The sequence below is a fragment of the Mustela putorius genome, unplaced genomic scaffold, assembly GCF_011764305.1.
Source record: "Mustela putorius furo isolate JIRA1106 unplaced genomic scaffold, ASM1176430v1.1 tig00001584_pilon_pilon_pilon, whole genome shotgun sequence".
Lineage (NCBI taxonomy): Eukaryota > Metazoa > Chordata > Mammalia > Carnivora > Mustelidae > Mustela > Mustela putorius.
The window spans coordinates 1,004,399-1,031,123 of record NW_025421806.1 but is presented as its reverse complement, the minus strand read 5'-3'; the positions used below and the strand labels follow the sequence as shown (position 1 = coordinate 1,031,123).

The window sequence follows — 26,725 nt, the reverse complement described above, 5'->3', positions numbered from 1 at the left end:
AATGGATAATTCATGATTTTATTCAAGATTTTATTTATTCAGCAGAGCGAGAGAGCACAAGCAAGGGGAGGAGCAGAGGGAGAGGGAGAATGCGGGGCTTGATCCCAGGATCCTGGGACCATGACCTGAGCCGAAGGCAGATGCCCATCCGAGCCACCCATGTACCTTGATAATTAACAATTTAAAAAATTATATTTTCTAATATAGTATTTTAACAGTTCCAATACGGTGGCCACTAACTAACTACATGTCGCTATATAGGTAAATTAATTAAAATTAAATGTAAAAATTCAGTTCTTCAGTTGTATAAGCTACCTTTCAGAGTGTTCAGTGGCCACATGGGGTGGCTGGTCATTCATACTGGATAATACAGATCATACATTTACATAATCACAAAGTTCTATGCAGTGCTGATCTAGACCAATAAAGTTTTGTTGTTGTCCCCCCGCCCCCACCCCCCTTTTATATCACACTTTGTCCCATCCTGCTTATCTTTCTAACAGGTTATGTATGTTTTCTTCTGTGGCAGCCCTTTGGAATTTTCTACACACATTTTTTTGCTTTTAGGATGTTTTATCAGTCCATTTCCCATCATTGGCAATGAGGAGTTTCTTTTAATCTTTATTTTATAATGTAATTACTGAAGAAATCCAGGAGGATCTTGGTTGGGAGGGGCAAGGAGTTATTCTTAACCTAAAAGAAAGGGATGTGTGTGTCTATTATAAGTGGATTTTAACTAGATGGGAAGGTTGTCTGTGAAAGTGCCTTTGTCATAATCTTGTATAATCACATAACAGAAACTCTCTACCCTTTTTAGGAAAAGGTTTCATCAAATCAAACATCTAATTGCCTCGCTCCCTCCCTTTATTTTTTGCTTGGGCAGGAGCAAAAGGCTATTTTGCAACAACACAATCTATAACCTCGCACCAATGAGAAAAGGTAGAGAAATTTAATTTTTCTCCTTACATACATGCACAGAGCTTTTAGGGAAAAGAAACTTGGTAATAATTTGAAATCCTTTTAGAACCTATTCTATTTATTTTTCTAACAGAAAAATGTGTGATTAAGGGGTCTTTTGTTTTGTTTTGTTTTATCTTTGGATAAAAATTGCCTGTTTGTATCTCCCACAATTCTTAACAAACCTTGGGAGAGAAGGGATGGCATCTAACTTGCTTACTGTTGTACATCCAACATCACCATTGGTGCCTCTGGTACACACTAAGTACTTAATATTTTTGAATAAAGATTTCCATTATTCAGAGATTAGGTCTTCCATGTCTGGGCTATTGTTTTACTCCATTCTCCTGCTTAAGTGTCATTCTTCCCTCAGAAGTATGGAAAACAAATACATTTGCATGTAGTATCATTTTTCAGATCCTCTTAAGCAGCCATGATAAGAACCACGTGGATGTGTGGAGAATGACCATTTTTAAGCTCTCCCCAAAAAGCTAATTTTTTTCTTATGGCTTTTGCATTTTCCTATTGTACTTAATTTATAGTTTTCAAAATTTGTTACTTAAAAAGCTTTCAGGCTTCCACTTTCTGCAGATTGGAACATGTAGCCATTTGATACCATGCCCTGCAACATGACCTTTATGCTTGGCTCACAGATTTTTTTGTCTCTTAGTTAGCAACTTTATTCTGCCTAACCAGCTGAGTATTAAAAATAAAATTTTATATTCTATTTCTATTCACCTAAGGTCTCAAATATTATGTTAAATTTAAAAACACATTATTTATGGATCCTGTGAATATGAATATTCATAGCTGACCCTTTTTCCCCCTCACCCCCATTTCTAGGACTATCCTGTTAAGTGTAATCTCATTGCTCAATGAGCCCAACACCTTCTCCCCAGCCAATGTGGATGCTTCAGTTATGTTCAGGAAATGGAGGGACAGTAAAGGAAAAGACAAAGAATATGCTGAAATCATTAGGTAAGGTGTTTTGTTTTACCTTCCGTTTGATTACTTCAAGTCTTTATACAGAACCATGGCTTTAAATCAGACTTAAAGTATCTAGTCCAGTCTTCTGTTAGATTTATTGTTTGGGAAGAGATTCCTGCCTGAGCCTAATGAGTTTGTTTGGCTTTTGAGAGAGCACACAGTAAAAGATAATGCTGCAGCAGATCTTACTTCCTGGGAACCAAAACTTCCAAGTTCTGAACCAATAAAGTTTGTAGATTCTGCCTCTCAATCATTTCAGGGATGCTGTTCAGGATTTTCAGTATGTCCTTTAAGTGTAGCAAACACCCAAGAGTATTATGGACATTCTAGGTATTTTGTTTTCAAAAATTTTAATGAAGCCATATAGTTTATTGGCCCTTTTGACCATAGTAGCAAGTATCTTCTAGGTATCATCATTATCAGCAACACTAGTATATGGTATAACAGAGCCATAGAAGCTTCCTCTCAGTGGGAGACTTGGAATCTACCCCTAGCTCTGACCCCTTATAGTACCTTTTATCAGTTAATTTTTTGGGTCTTTTGTTTTTCCCATCTGTATAAAAGGGGGAAAAAGTAGGAGGTATTGGGGCTGAACCATTCATCTCTTGATCATACCCTAAATAGGACTTAAAGGTTTTCTTTAACCCACTGAGCCACCCAGGCGCCCTGGACTTAAAGGTTTTCTTAACAGTACCCAACAACTGATACTTGAATTGCAATCAATTCATTTCCTCTTATATCCTTAAAATAGAGCCCCAAGGACAGTTTTCTGCACATAGTTTAGTAAGCACTACAATTTATACAAATAGTCCCTCTTTGTAACTCTAGTCAGCATGATGCCATGTGATGTACAGAAAAAAAGGAAAAACGGCATAGAAATAAAGCTGAATAATATATACATCAGTTTTCAATGTTTTATGCCCACCAGAATCACCTTTAGAGCCCCTTCCATAACCATAGTCATTTAGTGAGATTACAAGGTTAAAAGCTGGGCAGCTGTATTTCGTTCTTACCATCCACCTAGGTGACTGGTGTATACCAAAGATTGAAGATAATTAGTATAAATAGTAAGGACCTAGAGGAGCTGGAGTAGGTTGAAGCTTCAAAGATGGGAGTGCTTCATAATATGGTCAGGATTATAGCCATTATAGCCTGAGCCTGATGTTCAAGGAAGGGTATGATTTAGTAAGTGAAGAATTAATATCCCTAAGGCGTCTCTTCTTTCTATTTCTTAATTTAAGGGTTTATCTCATTCTTTAATTCTTTCAACATTTATTATACACCAGCTGCATGTCAGGTACGCTCTGTTAGATCATCAAAGCAGTCTCTCTTTGAGGAGGTCACACTTACTAGCAAGAACTTGTGAACAAATGACCATGTAATGAGATGAGTGCAAATATATACTCTCTAAGCATAAACAAGATACAGTGAAAGGAATAAATATTGCTGTGGAGTTCTAGGAGAGGTAATCATAACCAAGATTTTTTCAAGTAGGAAGGGAAAGGAAAGAGCCCTTTCAGGGAAGAAACAGGTTTGCTAACAGGTAGCTAACAGCATGGTGTGATTAGAGAACTGTAAGCAGCTTTACATTGCTTGAGTATAAATTCTCATTTCCAAAGTAATGGGAAATTCAGAGAGCCATCAGATTTGTTTTTGTTGTGTGGTTTTTTTGTTTGAGAGGGATCAGATCTTAGGAGACATTTGAAGCCACAATAAGGCTTTCGTCCTTAATCTTATAAGTGATGGGGTATCATTTAAAGATTTTTAGGAAGGGAAGGGGAGATTAGAGTTTTCAAAGAACCTAGTTGACCAGAAGAGGCTGATACAGGAAAGGGAAGCCAAGATGAAGACTAAACAGAGGCAGGGACAGTGAGAAAACAGATTTGAAAGTAGAGCTTTGGAGTGAGGTTTATGATTTTAAGAATACTCTTAGAAGAAAAATGGGAGAAGGTGGCCACAGAGGTTGAAAATGACAATTGCAGACTTGCTGAGTTAGGGTCCCTATGGAACATCAGGGTGGACACATCCCAAAGGCTTATTGAACGGTGTAGGGCTCAGAAGATATGGGTGGATCCTGATGGTTTGACAGCTGTCAGCATGAAGGGGCATGGTGGCAAAAGCCATGGGAATGACTAAGATGACCCAGGAAGAGACAGAGAGGGAGAGGGAAGAGCATCAAGCCAGGGTTTATCAGCAACACCAAGCTGTCAGGTTTGGCAAAGTAAGGCAGACAGCAATATCACTGGGGAACCATCTAATTAGAGCCAGCAGAAGGAAGATCATGAAGTTGGTGGTTTGTTGTTTTATGGTCAGTTTTTGTACTTGAAGGAAACTTCACCCTTCCATCCGTCCAGTCAGTAATTTTTTGCACAGCTTAAGTTCTTGCACAACTGGAAGAAAGAGTAGTTCTCCAGAGAAGTTCACATTGAGGGGTGAGGGGAATGGGAAGGGGGAGAAAACTGACAGAAAAGCTAACAATTGGGGAAGATTATAGGAGAAATGATTAGTGGTTAAGTAGCATAATGTGAAGGAGTGACTTGGTGGCTGTTTTAACTTGGGTTGTCAGAACATGCTGTTTCAAAGTTCAGCAGGCAGTCAGGTAGTAAAATCAGAAGAGTTCTTAGCCACACAGAAAAATAAGTGTTGTTCAAGGTACTAAAGAAGGAATAAAAAGGACCACGATGTCCTGTATATTTTGGGTGACAAGAATAAAGTGGGAGGCAGGTGTGTCATGTGACATTGGAACCCTACTTAGGCTTTCTGCAATCTAAGTGTAAATGACAGGATTATTGAATTAAGAGTTGTTGGGACTGCGAGTTTGGTGAGACAAGGGAGGGAAAAAAATCTCTGAGGTCATTTCTGGTTAACCAATATTTAAGACCCAATGCTTTTAAATACCCCTCAAAAGGTCATTATTAAGTGTTTAAAACGCTACCCTGATGGGCTAAGAACCTTTGGTGTAGTATGTCAGATACTTTTAGGTAGGCATTGAAATTGAGAAACCTTGAGTCATAAGGAGTCTTTTTTTTTTTTTAAAATACGGAATCCTGATTATTAAGAAAGGCCAGTTGCAAATCCATCTTCCAAAACAGAGACTTACATACTTTCTCCCTTCAGGAAACAGGTTTCAGCCACTAAAGCCGAAGCAGAAAAGGATGGAGTGAAGGTCCCCACAACCTTGGCGGAATACTGCATCAAAACTAAAGTGCCTTCCAATGACAACAGCTCAGATTTGCTTTATGACGACTTGTACGACGACGACATTGATGATGAAGATGAGGAGGAGGAAGATGCCGACTGCTATGATGATGATGATTCTGGGAACGAGGAGTCGTGACGTGCTCCTTCAGTGCCCCGTACTGCCCTGCCGTCTCAGGCCAAAGGGAGGGGAGCAAGTGGGGACCTAGCAGTGGCCCCTCAGCAAAAACCTATCACCGGGGGTGGGAAAAACAAACACGGCTCCTGCTGACTCCCCTTATGGATCTCAGTTTGCTCCTTTTTATGGACCTCTTAATGGAGAGAAAGTATCCTCCACAGAATGTCTGAATTCTTGCATTCTTTACCCTTCCATCACTGTATTGATTCTTTTTTTCTTCTTCTTTAAACCCAAACTCTCGCCTCACTTCGTCTCTACAGAGTGTTCACAGCAAAACACGTTTGGTCTGTTTTTAGATTCTTGAAGAATTAAATAGTCTTTCATCAAGACGTTTTAATGTGTTTAAAGCTGGGAACCCATTGGAAGTTCACAAGTGCTGCATATGCTGAGTAGCAAAAGAAAATGGAAAAAAAAATAAAAACCCCACAAAACTAACTTTAAAAAAAAAAAAAAAAAAAATTTTGCCAAGGTTTAGCTGCTCATTTAGTGTGTGTGTGGCATTCGATCAGCCCCATGGTGGTGAATTTTGTTTCCTTTCCCTTCTTAAGGCTGGGATACACAGTGGGCATCAGGGACTTCGTGCTAAGCCTGATGAAAATGTGTTTCTAAGGGCACAGAGCCCCTTCAGCCTCCAGGACATCATCTTAATACAGGGGGGCCTCAGCTACCCTGAGGAGAGAGATCAGATTTTGTTTTTTGAAATCGATTGGGATCTAAAGCCTGAAAATAAATATTCATACTTTACATAGAATTGAGCACTTGATTGCTATTTATTTTAAAAGACAGAGTTGTTACCCTCCCCACCCCAAGGGAGTGGGAAGAGAGTGTGGAGGGGAGTGAGTGTGTGTGTGTGTGTGTGTGTGTGTGTGTGTGTGTGTGTGGAGTCTTAGTGATGGGAACAAGGAGTTTAAAATCACTATGCCAATTTTTGGTTGATGCTGCTGGGGAAAAAAAAAGTCAAAACTACTGGTGACCACTGTTGGGTGAGAAAACATCTGTTTTATGTGAACATGGCCTTTCCCTCAAAAATATTTTGAAAATCCTCATGGTGAGAGTGCAAGTAGCCAGTTTTAATTACTCAGTATTACTCCTAGGTGCATGTGTTAAGATTTTGGTTTTCATTGAGCTGCTTATGCCAATAGTGATAGCTGTGGATAGGAGACATGAGTGACCAGTTCCCCACTTTTCCTCATTGGATGTGACCTGGACTTTTCTCTCCTTTCAGTGTATGCTGGCTGTGGAGGGCAAGCAGAAGTTGTGCATGGAGCTTGCCCTGGGCTGCTTTGACTCTTTTGGCAGGGCTGAGGGAATTGGCTGCAGGCAGTATCTGGGCAACTGATTTTCCAACTGTGCAGTGGCTGCAGCTTTGACTTCCCTGGTCTCAATCACGTGTTACTTCAATCAATATTGAGATTCATCAGTCTTCACCAACCAGGGACTTCAGAACTTGGCAGTGATTCTTCTTTGAGAGTGGGCCAGTTCATAGGAGGGCAGTGTTCTTTCAGTGGGGAAAATCATTATAATGTAAAATTAGACTTCGGAAGGAAAGAAAATGAGCAGAGACTGGTTACAATCCTCCTCCAGATCCCTTTGTACTGGTGTCAGCGTCTTTTGTTCAGATCATAGCTCAGAAAGAACCAAAGGGTTGATGAGGGACAGGGGTAGGATGGATCCTAGAACAGAGTAGGTGATGCTTACTTCCTTAGCTCCTCCTTCCTTCCTTTCTGATCTCAGGGTTTTCATTCGCTTCAAACTCCAAACATTTGCTGACTAATGCCCAGCAGACCTCTCTGGCCTCTAAAGTTTGATCTGGTATTAAGTAGAAATGTTAACATGCAAAGGTTCCTATGGGACAGTGTTGAGCCTGGTCCCAGAATCTCTGTCCAATCCCCATGGGGCTAGCACTGCTTGCACCCCTGAACCTAGTGATTCCAGTCAGATTCTGAGAACAGTAACAGCTCTTTGTGACAAAACACTGGCCGCAAATTTTCATAGGAGGGTGTCGGAACTAGCTTTTTAAGTAATGTTTCTGGATGACCTGCAAATCTTCTGGAGTCCCAAGTCTCCTAATGCTCTGATTACCCTCTAAACACCCCCCATACACGTTTACAGCCAGTAGCTTGGTCTTCTCTCTTGGAGCCCTAAGATTAAGGCATTTCTTTCTTCCCTTATCATAAAAGCATTTCTCTGCCAGGGCAGGCCAGGCACCTTAGCCTTGCAGAAGGTGCTGGGCTGCTCAGCCCTGTCCCATTAGGCCCTGTTGACCTCTGTTGCACATTGACTCAGGGAGCCAGAGAGCCAGGTGGAAGTCATACCTCTCAGCCCTTTGGGGTGTTACTAGTGAGGGCTGGCTTTGCCTCTGATAAGAGTACAATCAGTTCCAGAAAAGACTGGTATGTGTTGATTGGCTAGCAGGTGGACATTCTGGTAACTCAGACTGACCTGTAAAACTCAGATGCTGGTTCCAGAGCTCTGTCCTGAGAACACATCCTGTGGCAAAAGAAAACTTGAGCATGTAATTTTTTTTTTCCTTTTTGGAGTAGAGGTCTCAGGGTCAGACCAGATCCTTATAAGTACAGTTGTGCTGATTATTTGGTGTTAACATGAATTCAGAATCCTGCATTTTTAGATTCCTTTTGATGGTAGTGGAGGCCTCTCTGGATGCTCTTCAGGTCTGTGTGTTTTGAGGCTGGGTGGAGAAAGTAATACGACGACGATTCCGTTGTTGCTTCTCAAAGTCTTCCCGCTCTTTTTCATGCCATTCCAGAGTTCTTTTCTATTAGCCAGACTGTTTTGTAGTTCCCTCTTTCCTCTTCCCTTCAAATTACTTCATTTGCTTGTTTCCTTATGTTTGGGACATACACAGTAGGAGACTGTAGGGAAAAGTGTAGTTCTCCACTGAAAGTTACCTCCCCATCCCTCCCATTCTGATAAAAATGGTTTACATTTACAAAAAGATTCAGATGCAATTTTCAACTATTCTGAAACCAGCAGGACACACCTGACTTTAATAGTTTTCTTAGCTGAAATTGTAGATGTTTTTCTTCAGTTTAACTTATGAGAAAAGATTATCTGATGCATTTTTTGTGTTGAACTTCCCCTATAGTGGTTTATTTTGTCTTTTTCTGCCATCTGTCTACTAATAAAATGTGAAATAAAATATACCTGTATTGCTACTTCCCCATGGGATGACCCTCTTCTTTCTTTGTGTTAAAGAAAACTAAAAGGTGGTTCTCAGTACTTCACCAATTGCCTCACCAATTATGCCCATGACTCAGCTGAAAAAACAAAAACGGACACTAAATTTCACTGATCTTTTAGGATATTCTGCTCAACTCATCTCATGGAATACACATTCCCAGTCCGTACTAACTTTTAGGAAAGGTTATTAAGACAGCCATTTGTTAACCTTAATTCTTAAGTAGGGCACAATCTGCCAGTACAAGTAGGTCGGTAAAGGGATGAGGGTGCTCCACTGCCCTCCTTAGGTAAGCCTTTTGTTTTCATCATTTGTCTTTTGAACATCCTGCTGCTTATTAATAAGCAGGAAACAGGCAAGAGATCGTATGAAGTCCTTTTATGTGAACACTTATGTTTTTTCTGGTCAGGATCTCAAGCTGTGGGTCACCAGCAGCAGGGGCCCCATTTGATGAAATGACCACTGATTTTAGAGGGCAAAAGCAGAAAAAGGTGAAGACTGACCCCAGGTTCTGGCACACCAACTTGACCAGTATCTGATGCCCCACTTTGGTTGGTTGCTTAGCCTAGTCTGAGGGGTCGTTTAAGAATGAGGCTGTGATGCCTGGTCAACACCTGGAGATCGGAGCACAACTGTGCTACAGAATTGTGGGGCGATCTGCCTCCTGCCACAGAGGGCTAGTAGATGGCCTGGATTCCTCCCCAACTGGTGGCCTGGGAACAGGAGGAAGGAGCTGCACTGGAATCCTGGCCCAAGTGAATGGCTGCTTGGGACTTTCTGGAGCAAGTATTTTGCCCAGGACCCACTTACCTACTTCATACCACCCTGACTCGCTCGTTTTCCTCCTTCCACCCCACCCCTTAACAGTTAAGATTCTGTCTGGTTGATGAAGAACCAAGGAGAGAGAGGGTGAGCTGTTCAAACTTCCTCTCTCTTCGGTCATGAGACACACACATCCTCTGCTCTTCCTTTCAGATTTTAATATCCGCTGACATTTGGAAATGAAAGGACCCTGCCCTGGTATTCCTGTTGACCAGGTCGGCCCTGTAAGAAATTGCCTTATCAAAGTGAACTTTGATAACCACTGCCTATGCCCTGTCAGGAGGGTAAGTGGGCTTTGCAGCCTCATCATTTCCCTTTCCGCTCCCTGGATGCTGACCAGGGCTAAAGAAGGAATGCCAGTTTAAGCCCTCACAACGTACTGTCAGAAGACTGACCACGCGACTGCTACTTCAGCTCTAATGTGAAGTCCACGGTGCCCAGAACAATCATGAAAACAGCCTCTCTGCCCTGACCTACCCTTTAGTCACACCACACAGAGACCGTGCATGCTCTCAGAACTTTATTAGGTGGAGATTGGGCAAAGAGAGAAAACCCCTGAAACAGTCGCCCACCTGGTTCAGGACAAATGGAATAGAGGAGCCTTTGCTTGGAGACGTGCTCTCATTGAGGTGAAGGCATATCTTGGATTTTTTTTTTTTTTTTTTTAAACGGGAGCAGATTGACTGAACATCTCTGAGCACAACTTCAGACGTTTTTTTAAAAAATGGTCAGCCAGAGGAAGGCAAGTCTCTTGGGGACAAGACCAGAAGCAGAGGCCTCTGGTCTATATGAAGACAAACAGGTGCTACTTTCATGTTGGGCAGGAAGGATATCACTGCTATTCCCAGATCAAGATTTGGTAGGTGAGGAACATGACAAATGACAAAAGGTCTGTTCCTCAAAGAGAGGGCTAAAGTAATTACACAGGGAAAGAAACTCAAAAAAAAAATGGCTTACAAGGGAGTGAGATTAAGTCGTGATTCTTCATTGGTACCTGACCCAGTCCCCAAACTGCCTTGAAGCAGCCCTTCCACACACTGCTCCCAACTGCCCGTGGGGCTGGAAGGCTACAAAGAAGGCCTGAAGGCAGGAATGGGAAAAGGGCTTCTTTGCTACAGTGAGAAGGGGCTCGAATGGGATTGCAGACCTGGCTAAGAGTAGCAGCTGTACCCCTACACCCCAAGACTTCTATCACATTTACAAATACATACATAAATACATTACATACAATAGCGAGTCTGGGAGGCAGGTTCCCCACAGAGGCTCGGCTGACACAGTTACACGTCTCAGGAATTCTAGGAAAGGGCGCTGGGCTCCTAGAAATGGGCTCCGTGTGTTCTCTCCTGCCCAGGGTAAGCCCCCGCCCAAGCCCACCCCTCTCTTCAAAGGTTCAGTTTGTCCAGTAGGGAGAGTTGCCGTAGGTGGGCTTGGAGGCTTGCGACTTGGGCTGCAGGGAGCTGGGCTGGCTGCGTTGACCCGCGCCACTCTGAGGAGGAGGAGAGAAGGCTGTAAGGGCTGGAGCAGGACCCCCAGTCCAGGGCAGGGTGGCTGCCTCCATCACGGGGCTCACCTGGGCATCCTGTGGCAGGTGGTGGTGTAGCAGCTGTGAATGAGGCTGCTGGTGGGCAGGCAGGATGTGTAAGAATGGTGGGGGCGCATAACCAGGGGCTGCTCCAGCGGCCAGGGGCCCAGTGGAACCCAAGGCCGAGGGCAGGCCGAACGGTGGAGGAGTCCCTGCGTGAAATCCCTGCTTGTCGAAAGTCTGCAGGATAAAGAGACCATGGTAAGGGCCAGCCTGGGCAGCACCTCCCACCGGCTGACCCATCTACCCGAATCCTCCTTCACCTGAGTCTTGTTGTAGACTGAACCGGTCATGTCAGGTAGGCCGGTGGTGCTTGAGGACACGGACACTCCTAGGAGGGAAAGCAGTTGTTCCCACGGCCACTGGGCCCAGCTCCAGCCTCCCCCACCTCCAGGGGCACTCTGGGGTAGCCTTGCCTGAGAAAGAGTCAGTAGAAGACAACTACTCTGGGCCTCAATCCTGGAAAGGAGGGGCAGACGCTACCTTTGCCAGGCCCAGAACCTGCAGACTTGTTTTGTGCCTGCGATGATCCACCATAGCCACCCTTGGTGTAGTCTCCCGCTGCTGTCCCCTGGGTCAGGTCATCATAACCTAGCATGGCAGGGCACAAGAGGCACGCGTGAGCCAAGCAAGCCTGTCCCACCCGCATCTCTCTGTGCCGGGAGCACCCCTCACCTGTGCTGTAGCTATGCTGGCCGTAACCACCGGCCTGCTGGAAAGGGGTGGTGGGGGTGCTGAGGTTCACACCATGCTGCTTGGCTGAAGCCGGAGGGACCTGGCAGAGCAAGCAGGAGAGGCGTCAGTGCAGGAACAGGGCAGAGGGAGCAGGTCAGGTATCCCCTGGCTTAGTCCTAGGCAGCACAACCACAGAGGACCTGTGTTCAGTAGTGCGACCTGCACTAGCTGTAAAAGCACACGGGAAAGTAGCCTAACACCTCGTGGCCCTGCTTCTAAGTCCCCAGAACTGGAGTAACATCCCCACCCCACCCTGCCAACACTCACAAACATCGTAGGCCCATACTGAAAGGCACTAGGCACGCCTGTGTAGTAGGGGAGGCCAGTGTAGCTGTAGCCAGGGGGCAGCGCAGGATTCAGGAAGGGCTGCTGGGCTGTATGGTGGGCCTGGGACTGGCTCTGCTGCGCCTGAGCCAGTGTGGTGGGGGGTGCAGGGGATGCGGAGTCACCTCGGCCAAACTTTGTGACATCACCTAGGAGAAGAGGAACACTGACTCGAATCACTGCCCCCACCCCACCCTCATCCAACCAGGAAAAAAGCCAGACTGGCTCCTGAAAACAGGAATAGGCTCCTGCAGCTGGCTCAAGAGGTTGCTAGCAGGACTCTCTAAGCCCCTGTGCCGCTGGTTCCAGATGCCTGAGATTAGCTGCAGACCAGTCCCATGCACCACGTCCCAACCCGACTCCTCTCACCCTGAGCAGACTAACCTGAATACGGGTTATTAGCTAGGCTCCCATCTCGGCTGGCCAGGGCTGTGGGCGTGGCAAAGGGAATTCCATAGTAATCCTAGGAGAGACCAGTGAGGCTCAATCAGCAGAATGGCCTCCACCCAGTCCCAGAACAGGCCCAGCAGGCAGCCCAGGCACTCCATGTGATGCCCTGCTCCCAGGACAGGCTGGACTGCAGGGACACAGGCTAACCTCCAGAGGGCAGCACTCAAATTCAAAGTAAACAGTGCCCATTGGAGTTGTGCTATGTGGCAGCCACACAGCGTGCAAGACGCACTGAAAAGACCATCAGCCTTCGCCAGGCAGAGCTACTGGTGGACCAGTCTCATGGGTAATATACGGTGCAGATGGATGCTGGTAAATGCACAGGTCAAACCAACTCTACTGGCTTTTCCTATGTGACAGATTCTACAGAGCAGATAAGCACCCTGAAAAAGAACCAGCAGGAAAGGGGGTGCCTGAGGGTTTAAAAGCCATTAGAGGAGCAATGTCAAGCAGGCATAGGTCCAAGAGGACCCTAGTTAAGGTCCCAAATTGGCTCCTCACCACCCATGCTGTCATGCCACCACGGATCATGGAGGAGCCAGGGCAAGTGTGGACACTAAGAACACAAAACTGGAGCTCTGTGGGGAAGGGGAGGCCTGACCAGTCCCTTACTCACCATCCAGGGCTTTGCCAGTACTAGACGCATGGTCCCTCGGCCTCCAGGCCCCATTGGAAGCCTTCCTACTTTTGTTGTGGGCTAACAGTGCCTGGTCACAACCAGACAGGAGCCATCTGGGCTAGGAATGGCACCTCTACCCTCCCTCAGCCTCATTTCCACTTAACCTCCAGGAAACCCATTAGCTTCCTCAGCTCGGAACCCCAGGAGAAGGCAGGACCAGGAAGTCCTGAGGTAGCAAGAACACAACTGCAGACAGGCCTAGAGCAAGCCCAGGAAAAGATACTCTTTCACAGGAAAATCAAAGGCAGGAACTAGGCACAAAAGTACCAGACCCTAATAAATGAACAAAGGGGAAAAATGAACAAAACATATCTCAAAAGGTGGGCTCAGAGGTGATTTCTTCTAAGGCACAAAATGATACAAAGAAAACAAGGCAAGATAACTCCCAGGGCTGGTAACCCACTGAGTCCCTCTTGGGACTCTTGGGACTCAGTCCACCAGGACTCCCCCAGACACTCCAGTGCTGGGGCTTCTAGGTCAGGTGGGTATGAGGTTTCTTCATGATAGTAAGAGGGCCGGGGCCACTTCCAGTTCCTCTTCTGGAAAGCCCTAAGGCTTAGGCATTCCCCAGAAACCCCAAGTTCTGTTGACCACCCTAGCAATGTGCCATCATGTCTTCAACATCCCCTCCTCTGGGTCCTCTGGGGACACCGGCAGCAGTAGTGTGATGATTGCCTGCTGTCAGGGGGAATAGTCACCTAGCCACCCACCTCTGCCTCTGGAAGACTTCAGGAGCTGAGAAGCATTCTCCTGAGAGACAAGGGCTTTGGCCTGCAGGCCCGGGAGGTGGAGGGGATACCTGCAGCTCCCCGAACTACTTTGTGGGCAAGCAGAGAAGGGTGCAGCCAGTGGGAAAGAGTTAAGAAAGGACACCACACTGGGCGGAAAACCTCTCCCTCAGGGAATAGGAAAGATCACATTGTGCAGGCACATTCAAACAGCTCTCTCCTTACCAACGTGACCGATGCCCTAGGCTGCTGAAAATTATCAGGAGTCTGGGAAAGGCCAGACCAAGGAAGGAGGGGCAGGACAACAGCCTGCAGGCCTGTTCAGGTAGGAAGCACACTTCCTTTGGTGCCCTCTCCAGTGCAGGCTTGTCCACGGAGGCCAGGAGGCTCAGCCTGGCAGCAAGGGTTGGATGAAAGCAGCAGCAGTCCTGGCCTCAGAGTGAGGCTGCAGAACCAGGGACTCCCCGGGGCCAGCACACTTGTAAGCAGAGATGGCAGGGCAGATCCACAGGGACCCTTCAAGAGTATCAGCTTGGGTGGGTCACTCAGCTGGGGAGAGACAAGCCATGCTGCTATCACAAGCATCACTGATGGCCACTTCAGAGGCCAAAGACACTGAACAGCACTTCAAAGAACACAAGTTGGAAAAAAAAAAAAACTCTAGAGTCAGTCAAGCAACCCTATGTCTTACGTCATATGGTTTTTCTTGTTCAGAACGGGGGGAGAGGGGGGTACGGGCAGTAGGGGCATGCCTGAAGGAAGAGAAGGACCCACATGTAGTAGAGGGCACTGCCTCTTGGGACCCCAGGTCCCAATGGTCTCCAAGTTCCCAAGCAGTAAGCACAGGACACTCCTGCCCAGCTACAGTGACATGAGGCCCAACCCCCAAATGCTAGCAGCTTTCTCAACAGGGTAGCAATGAAGGCCTAGGGAGGAAGGACCTGTGAAGAGCCTGAGTCCCCCCATCTCCCACCACATCCCACTCACCACTGGCAGACGTGACTGCAGCATCTGGAGCTCATCATAGCCATAGATCTGCGTGAGGACCAAAAAGGGTGTCAGGGACCATGTACAATCCCTTGGGAAGCCCAGGCCCATGTAGGGGCCTAAACAAGGTTGGGGAGATGGGACATGGGGACTCAGACCATCTGCTGTGAGAAGACACCTTGATGGAGTCCAGATGAGGGAGAAATACCAGGGAAAAGTAGCCCAAGGCCCACCTCACCAGGTCCTGCCAGGTGTCAACCCCTAAGGCCACAAGAGTCAGGCAGCCAGAAGCCATACACTGTGCACTCACCGGATAGGCAGGAAGCAATCCTCCGGGGCCCACGAGGTACTGGTTGTGAAGCAGGGGAGGTACTCCCTGGGGCAGGTTAGGGGGTGCTTTGCCTGTGAAAGCAAAAATCAAACAAGCAGTGATGCCACCACAAAGAGCGCAAGGTCGCAGCTACTGTTGGGGAGTGGGCCCTGAGCTCACAGTCACAGTACTGCCCCACATGGGGCCACCACCAAGAGAGGAGGGCAGCAGCTGAGAGACACAGAAGGCTGTGCCAGGAAGTAGAGGAGACAAAGCATGTGACACCACATTCAGGCTCTTTCCACATCAGAGGGTTCATTGCCCAGACAGAAACACCACCCCTCACCCACTCCTATCAATACAGCACTGAGCAAACCTAAACATAAGGAACAATCTGCCTCCTCAGAACAGAACTAAGGCTGGGCGGTGCCAGCAGAGGGGGACAGGCTGTGTCCAAGGCAGCTTTCAGCAGCTTCTACTAAGCCACAGTTTGCTTGGTCCACAAAGACTGCCCAAGTCTTGCTGATGGACCATCAGTCCTCCAGAAGGAGCCCAAGAGAGCTGTTCCATGGTCCATTCATGTCACCAGGCCATCTCAGCTCCAGAGAGGAAGACAGCAGAAAAGACAGGGGACCTACAAGCACAAAGGCTACCAGGAATCTTGCCCAGGGGAAGCCCACCCAGAAGACTGGTTTCCTTCATCCCCACATCATTGCTGGAAGGACTGGGACTCAAGAAGTCAGTGGAACAAAGAGGACCAGGGAGCAATGGCAGGGCTGGAGGGAGACCAGGATGCTCCTATGCTTGTAGCTACCCAGCATGCCCTGCAGCCACCTCTAGGCATCCTCCCTGGGAAACCAAGCATCACCTTCTGGGGCGGGGAATAGATAGGCAAGGTCTGGGGAGCACACACCTGAGGTCACCAAGGGCGTGGCCCTGGCACTGCTGCTGGGGGCACTCACAGTGGCCCCGCCCAGACAGAGGCTGTTCACTGTGTTCATGCTGCTCGGCAGGCTGAGCCCTGAGGACGTGGCACCCGAGGCAGAGGTTGCTGCCGTTGAAAAGGTGGCTGAGGACTGAAGGGAAGGGGTGCTCTCCACACTGGCATGCTGGCAAAACAGAAAAGCGAGGACACATGGATCTGGTAGCAAAAAACAAGAGCGCAAGAGGACCGGTCTGGCATCTGGGTCTGCACTCTGAAGACCGGTTTGAGGGGCTCTGTGCTCACACTGCAGCTAGATGAGGCCATCAGGACACAACTCATAAGCTGAGTATCACATAATTAAAGCTGAGCTTTACTGACCAACACCCTCCTACTAAGAATCGTTGCTCAAGATCTGCTATCTGAAATAAGGTACAGATACCCCACATAAACCTTAGGTCATATGTGAACACAGAATGTGTTCGGAATGTGAGGTGAGAATCCACCTCACAGAAGAGCAAGCAGTCTCAGGAGAGTCAATCATGGCACCACAAGCAGCCTGGCCCAAGTCACAGCCTTCTGAGAACAGCTGCCTTCTACTAGGCTTCCTAACTATTCTGATATGGAAATCACAGGGGGCCCAGAGAGGCCTTTGCTCCAGAACCTGGTAGGCCATCAGGACCTACCTAAAAGGGCATGGCCTGCGTCTCTGCCTGTTCAACATGATCCACCTAGGGAGGAAGGGTGAAACCCAACAAAAGATCTAAGGAGTTCCAGGAATCCTGCCCAGGTGTTCAATTCCAGGGAGGAACAAGGTACCAAAAAGCACTTCAAAGGCTCAGGGGTAGGTGAAAGAGATGCACCTGGTTGGGCAACAAGGCCCAAAGAGGGAAGAAAAGGCTCTGTGAGGCTGAGACCAGCCTTCAAACCAGAGCATGTACAGAACAAAGCAGTCTAGAAACTCCTGGAGAAGCCTCAGGAACAGGAAGCCCCAGGAGAAGGGGGACAATCATGTACCCTATCTTGCACCACACACACAGCTCTGTGTAGGTCCCAGCCTCACAGACTATGCCACCCAGGTCAGCTGAGCACAGACCTTAGGGTCCTGCCATCCAGAATCAGTACAAGGTGAAGACAGGCAAAACCGTCATCTCCTGGGGCACCCCAGGACTCTGCTCCCTTGGCCTAGACTGACAGAAGCTGGGTGAGGAGAGCCCCAAGGACAGAGGGAGGCTAGGCCAGCCTGTCCCAGCACCCACTCCACATTCCTCTGCATAGAGCCAGGCTGACCACCTGCTACAGAATCAGGAACAGATCTGACACTGTGCCTACATGTCACTAGTCGTACAACTTTTCAACTCTTTTAACCACAGGACAAAAAATTATTATTCCCCAGTCTGGGGGAAGGGGGAATCCACAAGAGCAGCTAACTAGAAAATTAGTTCCTGACTTGCTGAAAGGAACTCAAAGTCATCCAGTAAGCCTCTCCTACCTCCAAATGAACCTGACAGGGCTCCTGTCCCTGTTCCTCACCTCCCGATCTGTGAGGGCGGCGAGGGGCTGGCCTAACTGATCTCTACTTCATTTAAACAGCTCAGGCAGCTGCTCCGATGGGGCAGTGGAACCAGCTCTGCAAAAAAAGGGCACCAACCCTTCCACAACGACACAAAGGACAGGAGAAAACATGGAGATTTCCTTCATAAACTTCAAGGGGGAAAGAACTAATTATGACAGAGGACGAAAAGACTGATGTATCTGACTATACAAAAGTCAAAAATAAAATGACAAACCTGAGCAAAGTATCTGCACCTCCCATCACAAACGGCTACTTTCTAGTCTCCTGAATACGGACTGCCTAGAAAGAGACACCAAGGACCTGACAGAAAAATGAATATGAAGAACTCATTGAAAAGGAAATTTAATGGCTTTCTAATATATATATATATATATATATATATATATATTTATATATATATAAAAGATGTTCAATCTCATTCAATAAAACACTGTACTGACAGGTCATTTTTCAATTAACACATGGGCAACATAAAAATTTCTGACAACACAATCTCAGGAGGCAGTGCGGAAACAGTCCATCTCCTTCTTTGCCAGTGGGAGGTAAAGAGGTTAGTATCACTGTGCAGTGACTGCAATTCTGCAATTTGTATAAAACGTCAAATGGCTGGGGATTCAACCTCCAGGACTGCCCCTGCAGACAAAGCAAGGTAGAAAGTTATCAAATGTAACAATGTTTATTGTATTCCAGACAGAAAATGGCCCTGCAGCTCCATTAGTGAAAGAGCGATTTACTAATGTGATGTAGTAGAGCTATGGGAAAAGAAGACAGAATCTATGTTTTAGCACAGAAATATCTCAGAACTGTTACATGGGGGGAAATGCTGAAGGACACTATCTAGGGAACAGTCCCATATATGTTACAGGGGAAATAAATGAAAGCAAAGGGCAAGAGGCAGTGGGAAAGTGACTGTGTATGCATTTCCTAGTTTACAGATTAAAAAAAAACTCCAGTGGATCAAGAAAATAATAGGAAGGGGTAGAACCCAAGCAGACGTGATAGAGAAAAACACTTCAGTATCTATCTCTTCATACTTTTCATTACTGAATCTTTTAACTGTATTAGCAATGCAGCAATTCTGGCACATGGCAAGGTCTGGGACTCCCTGGATGAGGCTATTCTGGCTGGGGCATTTTGGACACGGAAAGCGGCACACCCATGTGAACAAGAACACAGACTCCAACACACCAGGGCCCCGGGACCGGGGGCCAACTCTCCACACTCCGGACGGCGACCAGCTACAGTTCCCACCCACCAACAGCAGGCACAGGCACGGGACCAGGCACTTACTCCACGGGCAGAGGCATCCATCTGTGCTCTGCTATAAAGATGGTGATCTACGTATTTTATGACAAAGAATTATGTACAAGATGTCACTAGGAAAACGGGAGTTTGAAACCCACAATGTTAGCCACATCCTGATGGAAGGAGAGAGCTGACTCTGCCATGACTCCATTCTGTAGCAAATGACCTCTTCTTCAGAGAACACAAAATTCCCCCCAAATTTCTAACCTCTCCTATTGATCTATACCTGAAACTTCTTTCCCTGCTTCTGGATCGATCTCTTATTATCTGTTCTTGGTACCTGTCTGCCTACCTTTACACTCAGGGCCCCCTAGTCTGAGTGAAGCACCCTGCTACCACCCCCTGCCTCTTCACCATCTCACCACGTCCGTTCCTCCGCCCACCACAGCTACAAAGACCACCACTGAAACTGTGTCCATCTCCACACCTGGAGAAGCCACACTGCAGTAACCATCTCTTTAGCACACGGGGACACTTGCCAACTTAGGACTTCTAGGTTTGCCTCTCCACTATCAACCTTCCCACAATCTGCCTCTGAGCTGGGGAGGATGGTCTCCGATGGCACGAAGGAGGAGAATACCTGAATACCAGAATACCTGATGCCGTGACAAGGAAAGTCTGTATGACCACACACCGCAATGCAGTTACACGGACTAAAGGGGCGAAGAGCTAGGGAGGCTCAGAGAGAGATGTGCATGTACATGTGGCCGGAGACAGCTAGTCCTCACCCAAGTTCTCCCTTTTCCCTCCCAACATTCTCTCTACAACGGCCTTCCCAGAGGAACAAAAGATAACCTAGAACAACGCCCTTGATTCAACTTGACTTCTGGTGGAGCATAAGCTCAAGTTAGCAATGAGCCTACTTTGCTCTAAAAAGCTTGACATTACCTCAATGCGACCAACCCAAGAGTAGTTTCAAAAGGTTCCTCTAACTGGGGCGCCTGGGTTGCTCAGTGGGTTAAGCCTCTGCCTTCGGCTCAGGTCATAATCTCAAGGTCCTAGGACTGAGTCCCGCATGGGCTCTCTGCCCAGCAAGGCGCCGGCTACCCCTTTTCTCTCTCTGCTTGCCTCTCTGCCTATTTGTGATCTCTCTCTCTGTCAAATAAATAAATAAAATAAAATCTTAAAAAAAAAAAAAAAAAAAAAAGGCTCCTCTAATGGACAGGAAGCTCAGTGAACGCTCAGGAACAAATCTAGCCCCCGACAGCCCTGCCTATCATAGATCAACTCTAGAGAAGCAATTCTTCCACTGAAGTACCAGTTCAGGAAGCAAGAAGTTGGCCCTGGTACCTAGGAAAACCAACAGCTCAAACCACAAACCTAGACTGAGATAATACACCTGAGGAAGCTGAGGTTATCTTAGATACTCAAAACCCAAAAACCAAAGCCCTACCAACAGAGGACTAAGCTCCAAGCTCACTGAGTGGGGTGGGAGATGACAGGACAGAGAAGACACTTACTGTGTGTGCTGTGCTGGAGGAGAGCGCTGCATGTGCAGAGGAGAGGCTGCTCTGATGGCTGGAGAGTGAACTAGAAAACAAAAAAGAGCACCAAGTGTCCACCCCACCAAGTCACCCCACAGCAGAGGCCCCATGTCCAGATGGGCTAGATATAAGTTTGACCCATCCCCCCAAGGGGAGCCCTGGCTTCACACACATCACTCATCATCACCTTAGGCCCAGACCAGCTGTTGGGATGTTGAGAAATGATCTAAAGGGTCATTCATCATGAGGATCTGGGACAGCATGGCCTGGGACACCTCCAGAGCCAGCTTCAGCCAATTAAAAACACTCGCTCTTTAGACTGTAAAAAGTGAACAGGACTGCACTAAGAACACTGCCAGCCACGGAGACACCATTCAATCTGTGTGTGAGGGAAGAAAGTTCCCGTTCAAACCTCCACCCCCCATACCAGAGCCAAAGGCTGACTTCCCTTCAAATCCAGAATTCAAATCAAAGGCTTTTATTCCTGGCTTGGCGGGGGTGGGGCACGGCAGAGAGGTATATCCTACTCCAAAGATACAGGATGAGGATCAAACAAAATCCACTGTCCTACACCCTGTTCTAATAATTCAACCTCTAAAGCCAGAACAAGAACAAGTAGACCTGTTCAAAAATCAAACACAATTCTCACTTCGCGTTGCAGTGACTTGAGCCCAGAGCTCAGAGGCCAGGCTCAGGGCACACTCCTGAGGGGTCCAAGAAGAGCAGCAGCAGTGACTGCTGGCCCCACTCCATTCCCAAGGGCCCCAGGGGCCTGCGACAGCAGGGACATTTCAAGTAGGCAAGTTTTACACATCTAGTGGTTCTGAGACCAGGCCCAGCCAAAGCCTATGCCCTGCCGCATTATTGCTAAAGACCAGGCCACCATGGTGGGGGCAACGAGAGGGTTTTGTTCATTGCCGCTGCTTTCTGTAAGGGTTCAGAACTTCGCCCCACTATGCCTCTCTTTTTGGGTCCATATTTTCTCCATACCTGCTAAGCTGAGAGAGGGGGCTGCTGGACAGGTCACCAGGCTGGGACATGGAGGGCAAAGTGGCAGTGTGCTGGGACGCGGAGGGCAGAAGCGGAGTGCAGGAAGTGGTGCTGGGCAGGGAGCCCACAGATGGGAGGGTGGAAGGAGGGTCTGTTGTCTTTGGAGCTGGAACGGATGAAGTAGCTGTAAAAAACAGACTGGTTAAGCTCCAGACCCAATCCTAAGTACCTAAAATATACTCAGTGCCTTGTGACACCCTCAGGATCAACTTGAGAAACATAAATTATATTCCCCAGGGGATAGCATTTTCTGTCCAATACAACTAATAAAAATGACATGTTAAGGTAAGACAAACAGGACTTGGCCAAGAGTAAGAAGAAATGATACCTTTATAACCAACCCTAAACTGTTCTGTAATGTTTACATCTCCTAACTAAAGGAACCCAACTCTGAGCTGCACTAGAAAGGGCAAGAGGCTCTGAGACGAACACACAGGATTAGAATGCGAGGCAAACTTATCTCAAAAGGCACAAGGGATAGTAGAGGTCTGGTAGGCAAGACCATCAAAAGGGATACGTCTTTGCTTCTATCAAGTCAGTATGAAATCAGGCTGACCTGGGAAAGCGCACAGCCAGTTTAGGGCAAATGGGGGTTGAGAGCACAGGGTACATACAGTGTGGGGTGTTACAGATGCTTACAAGCCACTGTCAACAGTCACTTTCACATGCACAGTGAGCACTTCCTTGAACAAACAAAACCCTCAGGACACACAGAGGAGCTTATTTGGCTTCCAGAAGATCATAAATATGATCAATCCTAGCTGTAGAAAAGACTCAGTTTTAGTTCTATCCACACATATAACTCACATATGTGCTTGGATATAAAGCATCATTGTCTTTCCCAGTTAGGAAGAACAGTAACCCTCTACCCACCCACAGGACTCGTTGGGAACCCAATGGAAAACATGCCAGTCTCTAAAAAGGAGGATGAATTTAAAACAAACACAGGTAGCAACAGGGGTCAACACACAACTTAGCCCATTCTTAGAGGAGTCCTTACTGTCTAGAGACTTCCCTTTTCCAAACACGACACCTACTGTTACAGATACCAGATGAAAATACCACAGACGTCCCTGTCCCAAAACTCAGACCCCATCACTTACCTCCCTAGGTCTCAGGTCACAATGATAACAAGTTCACAAGAAGCCTCATACAGAATGGGGGGAGGGGGAGCACAGAGAGTAGACAGATATAGAGCTAAAAACCTATCTAAAACACACACAAGGTTTTCCAGACATTTCATATCTTATTATCTCATTTAAAATCTCCAAACAGAGGTGCCAGGGTGCCTCAGTCGGTTTAGGGCCTAACTCTTGATTTCAGCTCAGGTCATGATTTCAGAGTTGTGAGATCAAGCCCCTGCACTAGGTTGTGAGCCAGGCGTGGAGGTTGCTTTAGATTGTCCACCCCCCACCAACCCCACCCCTCCCTGAGTTCTAAAAAAAAAATTAATTAAAATCTCCAAATAACCAGGATACCTGGCTGGCTCAGTTGGTAGAGCACGGGACTCCTGATCTCAGGATTGTGAGTTCAAGCTTCAGGCTGGGTATAGAGATAACTGAAAACAAAAAGAATCTCCAAATAAACTAGGATACCTCTATGTGTTCTCAATCTCATGCCTGTACTAAAGAAACTTGGCACCAAGGCTTGTGGAGTAAGAATGTCCTCTGATGTAACATTCTCGGGGCTATCAATGTACCTCCAAACAGCTCCGGCAGCCCAGCAATACCAAAACCAATTCTGCGTAAATCACATGTGTCACTTTAATTCCAAACTGAGGTCCCTCTTGAACTGATGAAATTCCATGTCCACACTACCAAAAAAATTTTCTTTTTTTTTAAAGATTTTTATTTATTTATTTGACAGACAGAGATCACAAGTAGGCAGAGAGGCAGGCAGAGAGAGAGGAGGAAGCAGGCTTCCTGCTGAGCAGAGAGCCCAGCTCGGGGCTCGATCCCAGGACCCCTGGGATCATGACCCGAGCTGAAGGCACAGGCTTTTAACCCACTGAGCCACCCAGGCGCCCCAACACTACCAAAAATCTTAAATAAAAGGCAAGTCCAGGGCACCTGGGTGGCTCAGTCAGTTAAGTGGCTGCCTTCAGCTCAAGTCATGATCCCAGGGTCATGGGATCAAGCCCTTCATCAGGCTCCTTGCTCAGCGGGGAGCCTGCTTCTCCCTCGCCATCTGCCTACCACTTTGCCTACTTGTTCTCTCTCTCCCTCTCTAGTAAGTAAATAAATAATCTTTAAAAAAAAAGAGAAAAGGAAAGCCCTTCTGGCTTCTCTACCCAATACCGATGCCTATTTGCCTTACTGAATAATAATGAAAATCATCATTAACAATCACAGATAACCAAGCCAAGAAAAAAGGAAAGAAACAGCTAACAGTAATTCATCTGCACCAACTCTAGAGAGCATCTGACCTCTTTTCTTCACAACAGTCCACTAGATCCTGAAGGCAAAAAGCATGTCTTTCCTGAACTAGCACACCAAGTTTTTGCTTTAAAATCAAGCATAGTACTGGAGAGCTCTTTGAACATACTGGAACCTGTACCTCATGTCTTTGTACATGTCTCTATACATGTACAAGCATGTCTTTCCTGAACTAGCACACCAAGAATCAAACATAGTATTGGAGAGCTCTATGAACATACTGGAACCTGTACCTCAAAGCATCTTTTGAATCCACACTACACTGTATACCTGGGGTGCAGGCGACCAGAACAGAGGGATATGAGGCTTATTATCACCTCCTTCTTGCTGTAGTATTGACATTTCTCTTAATACCATCAGCTACAACCTACTCACAGAGGCATCTCTGGCTGGACTTGTAAACCCTGCCAAAGAAAGGATGCCAATGTGATGGATCAGAAGTAACTATCAGAAAAAAGGCAAAAGGACTATTTTTGTAGAATTAGTCACTCGCCATGGTTTTCTTCATCATATTGGCTATACTCTTTTTCTGTTTGATTTCCACCAGCCAAAACAAGAGTGGTTACTTATATACTTACTGTCTACCGTCTGCTGACTTCGACCACCACCATGTCCATTCTATAAGGAAAAAAAAGTAAGTAAATCCACAAAGTCAAATGACAACTTAGCTGAATTTCTACTGGAATTTAGCCAGAAACATATGAAGTATAGATTAGTCAAGAAACAATGTCTGGTTTTATTTTGCTTCTTAATAAAAGGACAGGTAATAACATATTCTTAAGAAATCCCAAGGATGAGGCACCTGGGTTGCTCAGTGGGTTAAAGCCTCTGCCTTCAGCTCAAGTCATGGTCCCAGGGTCCTGGGATTGAGCCCTGCATCGGGCTCTCCACTCAGCAGGGAGACTGCTTCCTCCTCTCTCTCTCTGCTTACCTCTCTGCCCACCTGTGATCTCTGTCAAATAAATGAACGTTAAAAAAAAAAAAACAATCCCAAGGAGCTGACATTTTTGAAAATCAGACTGTGTATTTAGGGGACTAACAAAGACAAAACTTAAGACTCAAATCACAGGGGTGCCTGGGTGGCTCAGTGGGTTAAGCCGCTGCCTTTGGCTCAGGTCATGATCTCAGGGTCCTGGGATCGAGGCCCGCATCGGGCTCTCTGCTCAGCGGGGAGCCTGCTTCCCTTCCTCTCTCTCTGCCTGCCTCTCTGCCTACTTGTAATCTCTGTCTGTCAAATAAAATAAATAAAATCTTAAAAAAAAAAAAAAAAAAAAAGACTCAAATCACAGGAAGCAATGAAGTCCTAAAAATTAAGTAGTACAAAAAACTTAGGAAGTTACTATACTGAAATCACCACATCTTTCTGTATCATGCACATTCTGTCTCTTGAGTACCAGTCATGCAAGAAAAAAATGTTTCCAAATGAAATGAAAAATGGTTCTCAGAGATGTTACTCTGAAACAGCTTTCCTGACTCGGTAGGGAAAGAGTGGGTTAGCAGAGTGTGGCAGTGACTAAACAGAGCAGAATCTGAAAACAACTAGATGGTGTTGACCGTAAGGCATTTCTCTGGAACCAAGACACACAGAAGGAAAATTGGTACCAAGGAAAATTTCCACAAACTGAGCAACGGAGACAGGTATAGAGAGAATGACAGTGGAGCATAGAAAACTCCAATACTGTCCCTGGATAAGAAAAGGAAGCTGACCTGAGCCGAAGGCAGAGGCTTTAATCCACTGAGCCACCCAGGCGCCCCCCCAGAAATTTCCTTCTTACCAATGTCAAACCTCCTAAAATATGGGGCACAGTGGCTCAGGCAGTTAAGCATCTGCCTTCGCCTCAGGTCATGACAGAGCCCCACATCTGGCTCAGGGAGCCTGCTTCTCCCTCTCCTCCCTGCTTATGCTCTCTTACTATCTTTCTCTCAAATAATAAAAAAATCCTAACAAAAAAAAAAAAAAAAAAAAAAAAAAAGGACAAACCTTATAGATGTTACCTCTGTATTAATCCAAATCCAGTACAATTTCTGTTCAAGAAATGTTATAATATTTTTTTCCTTTTTCTTTTTTTGAAAGTTTTATTTATTTATTGGACAGAGAGACACAGTGAGAGAGGGGAACACAAGCAGGGGAGTGGGAGAAGGAGAAGCAGGCTTCCTGCTAAGCAGGGAGCCAAATATGGGGTTCAATCCCAGGACCCTCGGATCATGACCAGAGCTAAAGGCAGACACTTAAAAACTGAGCTAGCAAGGTGCCCCCATGTCTTTTTTCTTAAAGCAATTTGAAAGTTATTTACAAGAAATGTGAACTATGAAAAGATTAGAACTTGAGAGGGAGAAAAAAAAAATGAGTTAGAAAAAAAGAGGTCGGGTGCCCTGGATGGCTCAGGGGTTTAAGCCGCTGCCTTCGGCTCAGGTCATGATTTCAGGGTCCTGGGATCGAGTCCCGCATTGGGCTCTCTGCTCAGCAGAGAGCCTGCTTCCTCCTCTCTCTCTGCCTGCCTCTCTATCTACTTGTGATCTCTGTCAAATAAATGAATAAAATCTTTAAAAAAAAAAAAAAAGAGGTCAAGTAAAGGGAAACACAATACATCTTAACAATATATATAGACAGGGAGAGAACAATCAAAATTCTACTTTCTGCCTCCCTCTAAACTGGGGTTCACTAAGCACTAAATATACAGACGTTAACACTGAGCATGTGCATCCAAAACAGCACAAATGGTGACATACAAATAAGTATTCTCAAAACTACACCAAATGGAAAGAATTAAAAAAAGGGTAACAGAAAATGAGCAGTCATCAGACCTTAGGAATATT

At 46.4% G+C, this 26,725-nt stretch overlaps 2 protein-coding genes and 1 non-coding gene across 3 annotated transcripts in view; 1 reads left to right on the top strand and 2 right to left on the bottom strand.

The window, feature by feature from the left end:
* Window positions 1–5,647, top strand: part of UBE2R2 (ubiquitin conjugating enzyme E2 R2) — a 115,172-nt gene extending 109,525 nt beyond the window's left edge. The window contains exons 4-5 of the mRNA XM_004765331.3: window positions 1,801–1,935; window positions 5,062–5,647. Coding sequence (XP_004765388.1) covers window positions 1,801–1,935; window positions 5,062–5,281 — 355 coding nt within the window. The 3' untranslated portion in view covers window positions 5,282–5,647. The remainder of the gene's footprint in view (window positions 1–1,800; window positions 1,936–5,061) is intronic.
* Window positions 5,648–10,704: 5,057 nt separating this feature from the next.
* UBAP2 (ubiquitin associated protein 2) overlaps window positions 10,705–26,725 on the bottom strand; it is a 130,654-nt gene continuing 114,633 nt past the window's right edge. The window contains 13 exon segments of the mRNA XM_004765329.3: window positions 10,705–10,827; window positions 10,912–11,103; window positions 11,187–11,254; window positions 11,407–11,514; window positions 11,599–11,698; window positions 11,926–12,131; window positions 12,367–12,445; window positions 14,827–14,874; window positions 15,137–15,228; window positions 16,050–16,245; window positions 20,400–20,469; window positions 21,414–21,597; window positions 24,487–24,526. Coding sequence (XP_004765386.2) covers window positions 10,732–10,827; window positions 10,912–11,103; window positions 11,187–11,254; window positions 11,407–11,514; window positions 11,599–11,698; window positions 11,926–12,131; window positions 12,367–12,445; window positions 14,827–14,874; window positions 15,137–15,228; window positions 16,050–16,245; window positions 20,400–20,469; window positions 21,414–21,597; window positions 24,487–24,526 — 1,479 coding nt within the window. The 3' untranslated portion in view covers window positions 10,705–10,731.
* LOC123394166 lies at window positions 22,237–22,318 on the bottom strand. Its single transcript, XR_006608926.1, has one exon. It is a non-coding gene; the product is annotated as a small nucleolar RNA SNORD121A (small nucleolar RNA).